Source organism: Haliotis rufescens, unplaced genomic scaffold (assembly GCF_023055435.1).
Source record: "Haliotis rufescens isolate VD_foot unplaced genomic scaffold, xgHalRufe1.0.p SCAF_17, whole genome shotgun sequence".
Lineage (NCBI taxonomy): Eukaryota > Metazoa > Mollusca > Gastropoda > Lepetellida > Haliotidae > Haliotis > Haliotis rufescens.
The window spans coordinates 1447735-1460903 of NW_025963857.1; the positions used below are offsets into that span (position 1 = coordinate 1447735).

General features: G+C 41.0%; 1 protein-coding gene across 1 annotated transcript; it reads right to left on the bottom strand.

Moving 5' to 3' along the window:
- Nucleotides 1–357: 357 nt before the first annotated feature.
- Nucleotides 358–6606, bottom strand: LOC124151976 (tripartite motif-containing protein 2-like). The gene is made up of 3 exons (XM_046524803.2): nt 6501–6606; nt 4015–4306; nt 358–2831 (listed from the first exon to the last, which is right to left on the bottom strand). The coding sequence occupies exons 2-3, from the start codon at nt 4304–4306 to the stop codon at nt 1150–1152; spliced, it is 1974 nt and encodes a 657-aa protein (XP_046380759.2). The 5' UTR covers nt 6501–6606; the 3' UTR covers nt 358–1149.
- Nucleotides 6607–13169: the final 6563 nt, after the last annotated feature.

A 13169-nucleotide genomic window follows, 5' to 3' on the forward strand; every position in this document is an offset into this window, starting at 1 on the left:
GTGGCCAATGTTAACTACTATATTTATAGACATGGACAGTTTAGTATGATTTATGTTCAGAACGTGAATAAAATAAGTGTAGGAATTACCGAATACACTACAACATTGGCGGCCCTACTTTTGCAGGTTATACATATCAACCCCGTGAAGATACAGGTTAGAATAAATTGGTCTTCAGCAACCTATGCTTTTCGTAAGAGGTGGTTGGCCAGGCTCGCTGACTTGGTTGATGCATGTCATCGTATCCCAATTGCGTCGATCGATGATGTCTGTCATTGATTGTCTGGTCCAGACTCGATTTTTTACATACCAGAATATACCTGGAATATTGCTGAGCACAGCGTTAAACAACAAACAAACGACATGTCAGAAAGGTCTTTTATTTAATCATTTCTTTCCCATAAAATGTTCATGTGTACTAGTTATTATAAAAACACATTTTGACGTTATATATAAGAAATGTTGGCATTCATCACACTCCGTACTGAGGTTACTCTTGAAAATCTTCAACGCCCCTCCATAGTTCTACAACAAACCCAACTATTAACACAGACTCCAAGTGGGTTCGTAATGGCTATTATGAAGAAAATGCCCATTCACTTATCCGTCCCTTTATTCTTAGTTTATTTCTCAATTTCAGATTCTCTCCGATTGACTGTCACAGGTAGAAAACATTTTGTTTCACTGAGCCCTAAAACATTCAATAAATAATGCAAACTAAAATTACATAATATGCTGCATACATAGTTTACCATGTTTACGAAAACAATATTCAAATGAACACAACACACGAAAACTATGTACACTATACTATGGAATAAATGAAAATATTTATGCTTATTTATCATAAATATTCATAAATATTCCTAACAAAATATTAGCCACAGCTATAATTAAAACAGCATACCGTTTCGTTAGGCCCATTTCACACCGTGTTTTCTCACACTTTGTCTCACTCATCAGGCATGTTGCCTCAAAGCACATTGTTCAACTGGTTCACAAACCAGAGTAACGTCCCTTTGCGTATGCAAGAAATTTCACTCCTTAAATATCCGTATCTTGTTCTTACAATGGCCGTTCTATCGAAAAGCGTATTGGATACTCCAGGCGTCATGATGTGCTCAGTCCATGTGATACAAGTATCAGTGTTCACAGTATGGTACATGAGGAAGCTAATCTGGTCCACACTGAGTCATCAAACCTAAACACGTAAACACCTTGGCCAGAAGCAATAAACACACGGTCACGTCCGTTTACACAGATTCCACCTGGCTTGGTAATATGATATGACGTAAGAATGTTTCTGACAAACTGCCCTGACTCCGTCAGATTGATGACTCTGTGTAGACAGTAGTCTGTCACCAGGATGTCACCTGTGCTGGTACTTGTGATACCCTGGGGATCCTTCAGTGTTGTGTCTCCTGTAGGGCTGTAGGTGAACACCACATCTCCCTCGGGGGTCAGACACGCGACACACTTGGTTCCACCGTCAGACACCAGGATGTTTCCTGTCCTCGTGGTACAGAGGAAGTTGGGATATTGTAAGATGTTGTTACCATTGTGGAGTGGACCGATTGACCTCAGAACGTTTCCAGTCATATCCAGGATATCAACACTGGGAGACCGGGAACTAGCTGCTAGTGTTGATGGTGTCAGGGACGTTATGCCCCAGTACTGTTTGCTGGTTGTGATGGTTGACAGCAGCACCAGGTCAGGGTTGACTTCTACTGTTACAATCTGTTTGATGTTCAGGACAGTGACGGCCACCTGGTTGTGTGTCAACTTTGTCAGACTCCATGGTTTACCACCCAAACTGAGGTTACTGTGACGTGTCTGGTTATTCCTGGTGTAGAAGGACTTCACACTGTTGTTCCTGCAATCTGCGACTACAACTGTATCTGTGCCATTCTCTACAACCACGGTCACGTCAATGGGAAGTGGCACGTAACGGTCGCCTGCTACTCTGACGTTAATGGTGTCCTGTAACACAGGGATAGCCTTCGGGTCCAGCACACCCTCATACATGACTTCTATCTCACCCAGCTGTAGATCGTCCAGAGATTTACTCAGCTTGTCTATGTCCTGTGTGAATGTGACCCTGGTTATTCTTCCTCTCTCCTTCACATCTGCATCTACGACAGCCTCCACATCACCCTCCTCACATCCCTGATACATCTCATACACATCCATGTCACACTCAGATTGTAAAGCCCGGACTATCAGCTCAGCCTGTTGTTGGTACATCTGTACTGACATCTCACCTGACTTAAAGTCTGCTTTCAGTTGTCCGATGTGCTTGTCTGACATCTCTTTCAGTTCTTTCAGCAGTTTTCTTTCCTTCACCTTGATCTGTTCTACGGCCTTCTTGCTCGTGGTCGTGATGCTGGATACAATTTCGGAATACCGTACAGTTTCTTCATCCACTTTCAACTTTTGTTTCTGCATCTCTGTTTCAATCCCATTTCGCTGCTTTAGGAAATCCTCTTTTGTCTTTGTCAATTTGGTTTTCATTGCTGGTATCTTTGACTCGATCGTGACAACTGAGTTACATCTTCTGTGGTAGAGGGTGCAACATTTGTGACAGGTTGCCAATTTACAATCTTCACAGAGCAGCTCTATGCATTGTTCCTTGTGTTCCCTGCACATGACCTTTCGCTTCCTCTTGACCTTGACCTCCCCTGACAGGTCATCGACGTCATGGTGTCGGGAGGATGGATTACGTTTGTGTATATGAGCACACCGCTCGCATAGTGCATCATCGCAGACAGAACACCAAACAACAGCAGGAGTTGTCTCCCCTTCCTCTCGACAATAACTGCAGTTGGTAGTGTCTGGAAAAAACATCCGTTCAATAATACTTTACTTTAAAACTGATCTTTAGTGTCGATAACTTGAAGCACAACATATCATGAATCAATGAACATGTACATATTATCAAACAACAATATTTTATCAGAGGATTGGACAAGGGATCTTATATTATTATTTGAAGTGTTAAAATTGTCATCTTTCATCCACCATGTATCGGAAATGAAATGATTAAGATGTATGGAACCCTGCCTTTGGAAGATTACCTCATAAGGGCCTCTCCCTCCAACATAACCTGTTAAGCTACATATATATTGGTGTTCAGCCTGTATTCACTGTATTCAATACTTTACATGACTGACTCTACACATGTCTTGCTAGTCCACGGTTATCTCCTGAAACAGCAGATGTAAATAACGTACATCTGGTAAGATGTTCAGGAGCCTTGATGACTTAGGAATGGAGCCCTTTTCTGTGACGATTTCCCCACACACCCTCCACGACATGTGAGATACATACCCCAAGCACCGTCACTGACCCCAGCCCACCCAACCCCAACCCCACCCCAAACAAACCCCACACACCCTCCACGACTTGTGAGACACATACCCCCAGCATCAACACATCCCAACTCACCCCACCCAACTCCACACACCCTCCACGACATGTGAGATACATACCCCCAGCACCATCACTGACCCCACCCCACCCCAAACAAACCCCACACACCCTCCACGACATGTGAGATACATACCCCCAGCACCATCACTGACTCCAAGCCCACCCCACCCCACCCCACAACCCAACCTCAACACACCCCAACTCACCCCACCCAACCCCACACACCCTCCGCAACATGAGAGATACATACCCCACACACCACCACTAACACCTTAAAGTCCACCCAAACCCACACATCCTCCACGACCTAGGAGACACATACCACCCACCACCACTAACACACCCCGCTACACCCAAGCCAACCCAACCATCCACCCTCCCATCCCCCACACACCCCGCCTTCCCGACACATACACACACACATACACACACACACACACACACACACACACGCACGCACGCACGCACGCACGCACACACGCACACACGCACACACGCGCACACACACACGCACACATACACGCACACACACAAACACACAAACGCACACACACACACACCATCCACGACATGTGACATACATACCTTTGGAGCCAGGACCAAATGAGTCCAAGAGTCCCTGGATGACAAAGCTAGGTTTGACGTCATCCGCCCACTCCTCCACTCGTCTCTCTGGGACAGACACTTTTGTCATCTTGTTGCAGAATGGACACAGAAGAGACTTGGCATTAATGGCCTCTGGTCTGGTTTTGGTGTAGAGGACGATACATTTTCTACAGAAGGTGTGATTACACACAAGTGTACAGGGATTATCAAACACCTCTGTGCATATGGTACAGGTCAAGAAATGTTCCGTCAGCTTCTGAGAGGTCGCCATCTGAAAGAGTACAAGCACAATTGAAGTCCTCATCATCACATCCCGTGCATCAAGCATGCCTATCTCAAAATATACCATGGACACGAAGGCATTCGGTTAATACAACAACACTCGGTTATAAGGAAAGTTTATGTATAATTCACTTACATAATAGGTTTCCTGTGGTGAAAATGATATCCATGTTTATTCATATGAAGTCGTCTAGGTATGAAAATATCTGAACTTTAAACTTGATTGTTTAGTGGAACATGGGTGGCCCAGTCGTGTTAGGTGCTGCAATTCGCCGTGCACTGAGTTGTGTCCCTTATGTGGTATGATCGTAGGAATCCCAGTTTGGTCCTGAGTATGTTTCTAGGTTTGTCAACAACATACCCGTGATCATGGGTTTGGTAAACGTCTAAAACATGTGTAACTTCAGGATTTTCTCCCACAAAAGCTGACATTTTGTGATATAACTGTGATAATATTGTATACTGTCTCACATTGTCCGTGTTCGATTCCTTAGATGCACCAAACCAAATATGGTGTCTTGTTGAGGCGTCACACGAGGACAACCGGCACGTGGCAAGTCATGAGTGTTGCCCTGCTGTAGATAACAAAGAGGTGATATTGTGTTTTGATCGACACTAAATTGTCTGACAACTTTGTTTTACTTCATTCCTGTTTGCAGCGGGGGCACGGGTGGCCCATGCGTCCAAGGCGCCGCGATTCGCTGTGCAGAGTTGCGTCCCTTGGGCACGCCAGAAACCTATGATTGTGGGTTCGAATCCTGGTTCGCCCCGATTATGTTTCTAGGTTTGTCAGCACCATACCCGTGCTCGTGGGTTTCACCGAACTGGTAAACGTCTAAGACCTGCATCACTTCGGGCTTTCCTCCCACAATAAGCTGACATGCCGCGATATAACTGGAATACTGTTAAGGCGGTATAAACCCAACTCACTCACTCACTCACTCACTCACTCACTCACTCACTCACTCCTGTTTGAAGCATACACACAACGTGTAGACGTTGGTCTTCAGCAAGCTGTGGCATTGCGTAGGTGTTGTTTACGGTTGAACAAAAGTGTTTTTATGACCACGCGATAGCTAAACAATCATAATAAGCTGTCAAAATTACCAAACAATCACTTGTGTTAGTATCATACTCCCAACAAACACAGAAACATCCTAAATGTGTCGTGTATTAGAATGCACGTGCAAATTGTGAATCACGACTTTCATGAGTATGTGTTGAAAGATGCCAATATTCAATTCCAGAATAAAACTACTTCTACGGAACTTTATGAAGCACAGTTACTTTTTTCCGTTAGAATACATTCAACCACTACATTGTAAAAATCTTGCATTCTGCTGGCTTCTTCAGCCATATCGATAATAAGTAAAAAAATATTTATTTGAAAGCACAACTTTCTCAAACCCGACGGCCAGGCAATTTCAAACAGTGTTTCTTTGTTGTTGTTTTCTTAACGAGTATATATCCGAGTTATATCCTGGAGATCTATTAATCCGTGATCAGACAGTGGTTTATATCATGAGCAATGACGTCAGGGTACGGTGACGCAGACACTGAGTCTGACCACCCAATCCATTCAATCGCATGTTACAATAACCATGGGTTGCTGGGGAACAGTTGTACCCGGAACCGCTGTGACGATGTGTATTCACAGATAATGTCGTAATTGTTCAGTTTTAAACACAGCAGGTTTCGGTTTGAACTCTTCGCTTGGCCAAACAAATAGTTTCACAACATTACATACACAAACAAACATTTCATGGCAGTAAAAACGTTCCCATGATATTTGTATTACCACTCAAACGTCGTGTTTCAACCAGAACAATGATTAACGCGCTATCATGACCCAGTTATTCTATACCCATACCCAGGTTTAACTTCCGGGTTTGCCATGTACCCTACAGACGTGTACACAGACACATCGCCACATTACATATAACACTACAGTACTGTCACTGCTATCAAGGTGGCATGGCCTGATGTAGTTGACAAGATACACATGTGCTTATACTGCAGGCATATATCAAGAAACATGTTACCAGTATGAAGTCAACTCAGGGTGTAATGTGTAAGTTAGATCGCATTTATCTAACAAAGCACTTTACAGACAGATCTGACACACTGGATACCCAGCCCCAGCCAGGAAAACACGAGGCAAATACACCTGCACACAACATTACCTTGCTTGTGATGAGATTCTGGTAAACGTAGTCCGAGAACTGTCTGAATACCCCGTGTTTCACGTGGACACAATGACAACCTGTGTGATCCCCTCTAGTTGGGTGGGACACTGTGCACAAAGTACAAAGTCCATGACATGTCTATGTGCGTCGGCAGTCATTTGTTATCTTGGGTCATAAGTTTGTTGAAGGGTTTTTAAAAAGGATACGAATTGAGCATATTTCTTACATAATGCCATTTCAACATGAATTTTTACTTAATCTGAAGTATCAGGTGTCATGGATGTGTTTTATTCTAACATTCAACATATTTGTTCTGATCAGAATCAAATTTTAATTTATTAATTAATCTCCATTTTATTATGATAAACACCCTGTATCTTCCGAATGATTGAGATAGCTGACAAGGTGAAATTGGCGCAGATCAACCTTGGTGCACTTGAACCAAGTAGAAAGCGGGTCTACCTTGAGGTTGACAATCGACTCCAGAGACTGAAAGATCAACTGACCCAAGGAAGGACAAGTCCAATCCAGTTCCTTGATGCTGCAGGTGCATATCTGGAGACAAATCCAGTTTTGCGAAATATATTACATGCTGAGCTTTTGATTGGACAAAAACCTTGCTGACGTAATCCTGTTAATCGAAGCAATCATGTCCAGTTGGTCCATGGTATTTATCGCAATTGAATGGACATGCAATAGCCAGGATCTTGATGGGATATTATAAGATTTATGATTCAGGGAATCTAATAAATAACATTGTGAGAATATGTCCACAGCTCTGACCTGGACTATCCTAGTAGTATAGGTAATGATGGTTCTGGACCACTTCCACTGGAGCCAGATTCATATACCTATACTGCTACTACAGGGGGGATTTTTTATGTCAAAATGATGATGCGATTTAACGATAGTCATGAGATTGGCTCTAGCTCACCAATACCTGGGGCCAATCATTGCTTTAGATGAGCCTAAATGGTAATAAAAATATTCTTGATTATTTTTATCGATAAAGCGATGTTCAACATTTTTATTAAGTTCTTCGTTAATTTTACTAGGAGACCAGACTATATAACTACACTCTTTTTGTAAATTGATAAGAAACAATTGATAACCGTATTTGGTTGGTTTGACATCACTGATATAATAAAAACCTTGTGGTAATTCTTTCCATTTAATAGCTTTCTCCATTATTACATATTTATGTAAGCAATTGTCTAAATGTGATCAAACGATAGTAAGCAATCTATTTTTAATCTCCAACCAGTTCTTTGGTTTTGGCACGGAATAATTGACGCGCTTGTTGCCTCCCCTCTTCTATGAACTTTTTTTTCTCGTCTTCGCTAATACCACTGGTCTTACGAGATTTTGATCGAATCTCCTGCTTCATTTTATTGTATTTGTTGAGTTCCGACAGCACTAAACGAAACTCATCCTCGGATATCTTACAATCGGCCATTGCTGTCGAAATATGATCCTCGATGCTGTTCAACTTTGCTTCGGCGAGTATCCGAATACTATCGTGTTTTAATGCTTTCTTTTGTAACCTACGAGAAATGAATTTTATCGCTATTCCTGCCAGTCCCGAGACTCCAGCGGTTATTTCCATGCCTAGCACGATAGGCGCGGCGATTATAGTTGATAGTAAACCGATACCCGCTACACCGAGTCCCATGCCAGATACTACAAGAGCGGTGTCAACTCCGTCCAGAGCATTCACGGCTCTGCGATACTTTTTATACAATCCAAGTCTCAACTCCCTATCCTTCCCTATTCGATGTTTTATGTCGCTTATTTGATGTAATCGAAATCCATCAACAGTTTCCATCTTTTCAAATGCTTCATTGAGCGCCGGATATAAACTCATAGTGTATATAACGATCATATAATAGTCTTTAATTGGTCTTGCTTAAATGTTTTGAGACTATACATCAACCTTATTAAATGTATATTATACGGCAAGAATATCTTAGAAAGAGAAATACTACCACTTTTAATAATTTGGACCCCCTCGAGGGTTGCAACGGGCGATGCTCCGATATGAATAATACTGCAACGTTGACGCTCGTGTTTCTTGAACCATTTAATCGATAGACCTGGTAATATTTCGAAGGCATCTACCGGTACATCTCCGAACAAGACTTCAATAATAAGTGTAGAAATATTAGGTATTGCACTCAGGTTAACTTTAATATCTTCGAATTCAGTAACCAAATTTAAACTAATGTTTTGTAAGGACGGACGACTATATAACATATGACCTGGGTTTTCTGGCAGGGGAGTGACCAACACACTTTTTCATTTTGATGGGATATAAGCCGCGAGTACGATGCCACTATTTATTATCTTAGTTAAATTATGTCCCTTACCCATCATCACATAAGGTGGGGTAATGACGATATTCAGTAGCCACTCGATGTTTGCTTCGACCATAGTCCATTTATTATCATCGTTGCGAGTAATATTGTACGAAGTGTTTTTAAGGAGTCTACTAACATCAACATCGCTTAAATCTCCTAGATTACCCGTGAATGTGACTTCTTTCCGATTGTATACATTATCGTGTAAGTGTAAAGCGTATAACTTACCATTGGTACCGGGTTTACCGAATCCTTCTGTGTCTCCGAGATCGGAAAGCGCAATTGTATTACATTGTCTTACTGTTCCAGGGCCTGATGCATCAACCATTATTTTTAATATGGAGTGTTACACTTAAGTATCCTATATGTACTGGTTGGTGTTTTACATCTAATACAGAAATTTTAAGGTCTGAAATAATACCCCGCTTCAATTTTTTATATTGTAATGACGAGAAAGATTCCGTTCTACCGCTATTGTATTTTTCATTTTTCACTGGAACACTTCTGAGTAGAGTTGAAGGACTTTCTAGTTGAATATTATCCGTTGTGCTTATTTGATCAAGATGAATGAACAACTCTTTATAGGGAACTAAATCGGGCAATGTATTTCCATGTTGTGTTTCGTTAGAACTTATAATTTTAAGCTCAAATCCAAGTGTAATTCCTAAGTATGGGATAAGAATTACACCATTTTCTCCAGTGTCGATTTTCAGCATCCCATTCGATTCATTTTGTGAGAGACTAATTCCATTAGGCTTAAAAATTTCATCATTGAGTGAGCATACGCTGTAATACCCATCAGGTATAGTAATGTATTTGTCAGGAGCATCTTCATCTAATATATGTATCCTATTATTACTTTTCGCAGCACTTATATTGGTCCACAGTGGGTAATACGTTACATCGCATAGTGCGACTTCGAGTTGTCCATCCGAGTTATCGATAGTACGAAGCAGTTGAATAGACTGACCATTTGTTATTCCCAGGAGTGTAACATACATATCAAATATACAATGATACTATGTCATAACTTAAATATGGAATCAACCATTATTTATAATATGGAGCGTTACACTTAAATATCCTATATGTACAGGTTGATGTTTTACATCTAATACAGAAATTTTGAGGTCTGAAATAATACCACGCTTTAATTTTTTATATTGTAATGTTGAGAAAGATTCCGTTCTACCACTATTATATTTTTCATCTTTAACTGGAACACATCTGAGTAGAGTTGAAGGACTTTCTTGTTGAATATTATCCGTTGTACTGATCTGATCAAGATGGATGCACAACTCTTTATAGGGAACTAAATCGGGTAATGCATATACAGTCACTGTTTTTTTAGGTGGTAATACTACTGACTGTCCAAATCCAAGTGTAATTGCTAAGTTCTCGTCAATAATTACACCATTTTCTCCAGTGTATATTTTCACTGTCCCATTCGACTCATTTTGTGTGATACTCATTCCATTAGACTTAAAATTTTCATCATTGAGTGAGCATACGCTGTAATACCCATCAGGTATAATAATGAGTTTTTCACTACCCCTGTTTTCACCTGGTATAATCATCTTATTATTCCTTTTTGCAGCACTTATATTGGTCCACAGCAGGTAATACGTTACGTCACTGATAGCGACTTCAAGCTGTCCATCCGAGTTATCGATAGTATGAAGCAGTTCAATAGACTGACCATTTGTTATTCCAGGTAGTGTAACATACATATTAAATATACAATGATACTATATCATAACTTAAATATGAAATCGACTCACATTACTAATCAATCGATTATGGTAACTGCCTCCGGTGCTGAGTTTACCGTTAAATTCCACGATATCTTTGAAAAATACAGTTTCACGGCAACTAACGATACAATGGTGGACGATTGGTTTAACCGTCCGATGCAATTTTGGCAGAATCAGTTAAACTTTGCCGTATGGTGTGCAACAACGGGATGTGGTGTATCTGTTAATGTCCCAGGATTTAAACTATATAAGTCTGTTATATTATTTCACGTGTACTATCAGATTAGACGTATACTTAAAGAAATTAGTGCTCCATTACCGATGGATCCAGCATGGAATCATGCAAATAATCATTATAATAAGAGGGCCTTCGAACGTATTTGTAATGAATTTAATGTTTCTACGAGTAAAGATTGGCGCATTAGTGGACCTAGCCATGGTCTAGGTATTCCGTACAATGGACAAAGAACTATTAAAGATAAAAGCGATTATTTAATTAAAGCGGGTGTGATCCCTTCAGGCTTTGCTCTCTCGGATAAACAGTTTAGAGCAGATCGTATGAACTTTGAGAGTGGCATTCCTTATCTTATAACAAAGTTTGTGCATCCAAACGATACAACAGATGCTTGGAATGAATTTCTTAATGATAAAACGGAAAATAATTTTACTAACCCAGGATTTGAAAGAGTTAATGAATCGATAAGAACTTATGTATGGGCAATTCTCGGTGCACAATCGCAAACACGAACATCCATTATCGGTACTGGGACGGCGTTTGATGCGCAAAAACAGTTTGTCTCAAACGTGGAGGACGCCATTAATTCACCAGTTGACATACCATCGTCTATAAAGCGTTTTCAAGATGCATTACAGTACGCTCAATCAAAAGTGGACTTCGTTTATGCGCCGGGACTATACATGTCTCCGAGTAATATGGAACTTAAGATCGGTCAAGTGATAGGCTATAATAATAAAATTGTTATCGCTACCGATCAACAAAAACCAGGTATAAATTCAGATATTAACGTTGAATTAATAACGCAAACGATCACGGGCGAAAAGGGAATAGTCAAGCCACAAACACCAACTATCGCTCAACCATCTTTTATCGATCAACCATCTACTAATGCACACGCACAAGTACCACCGCATATTGAGGCTAAAAATCAACAACATATCGATGAAAAAACAGCGCTTGTAGTGGGTGGAGTCTCGGTTGGTTTACTCATGATTTGGTTAAATAGTTCTTAGCGAACTGATTTGGTGGATAAATAGTTCTTAGCGAACACGTACAACAGCCCTGCAATTGCTACGATCAGCCCCCACAAGTTTTGACTAAGCCAAGTGGTGGTCTTAGCTAATAAATTCAATAGCCAGGAAACAACACTCCCTATTATACCGGAAAGTGCGGCTGCGGCTTTCTCAGCGAGCTTTCCCAGTGCTGAACCTAATGCTTTTAAATGCTTTTTTATCCACTCTTTTATACCATTTTTATTGCTGGGCGGTGATCCGCCTCCACCTGTACTACCACCTGTTAACGAGAGAGTCAAAGTCGATATAATAAATCCCAATGCGGTTAAAATACTGGCAATGGTTATTCCCTGTTCTCTGAACAATGTTTTAATTTTATCGGCCAGTGTAGTGTCATCGTTGAGGACTTGATCGATAGTTTCTCGAATACGACTGATTTGCGAACGAAGTGCCTTTCTATTACTGGAAGCAGCTTCGAGGCGGGCCGATCTTTCGTCTTCTAAGCTACGCAATCTTTCTGCTACGCGGCGTCTACTGAACTCATCGACCGCCTGTTCGAGTTTTGTTTTCTCTTTAGCTATATGCTTGTCGATTTCGGATATCTTGGCTGTATTATTGATGAGTTCTCCCCGCATTGTTCGCATTGCCTTGTCAAGACCTCGTAATTCCCTAATACTGAACTCCGAATATGGTGATACACTGACCGTGGAATTATCGTAATAGGTATCTAAGATTTCTCCGAGTCCGTTCGAGGCCACGTAAGAGGCTGCTTCCAAATCATCTGTATTAACGAGTTCATCACGCACGGTTCGAAGAACCTTAGTAGTCTTCGCGGAAAGTCGTCGGTAGTCCACAATACCTAATTTATCACGAACAGTGCTGATGCCGTGTTTAGCAGCTATCGTAGACAAGGCTAGGGGCTTACGAGTACGAGAATGCATAAGATCAATATCCGGAGAGTCACGCAGTCGCAATATTCCTTTACTATCTATCTCAAACTTTGAATAGTCACGACCTATTGGGGTATCATCTTTTAATGCATCGTAATAATCATTGACGGACGATTGTAAAAGTTCATCGTTAAGATTCGTACCACCAAAGTTGGTTTCATCAGTACCCTCTTCGATTGGATTCAGATCATCATAGGTACTTAGATCATAGTTATTAATATCAAGATCAGTCATTTTTATATTAAACATAGGGTACATAATTTCAATATAAACAATGTCTTCGCAATACGGACGCAAGTTAAACCCACAACGTAGACTTCGAGATCCATTAGGGGTCAAGGCAATTCGTCAGTC

Bases quoted from the DNA above. Each gene is read 5' to 3' on its own strand.
- LOC124151976 (XM_046524803.2), bottom strand. From the start codon at position 4,306: ATGGCGACCTCTCAGAAGCTGACGGAACATTTCTTGACCTGTACCATA. The intron at 2,832-4,014 runs GTATGTATGTCA...TGTTTTTTCCAG, and splicing joins ATTTGGTCCTGGCTCCAAAG to ACACTACCAACTGCAGTTAT.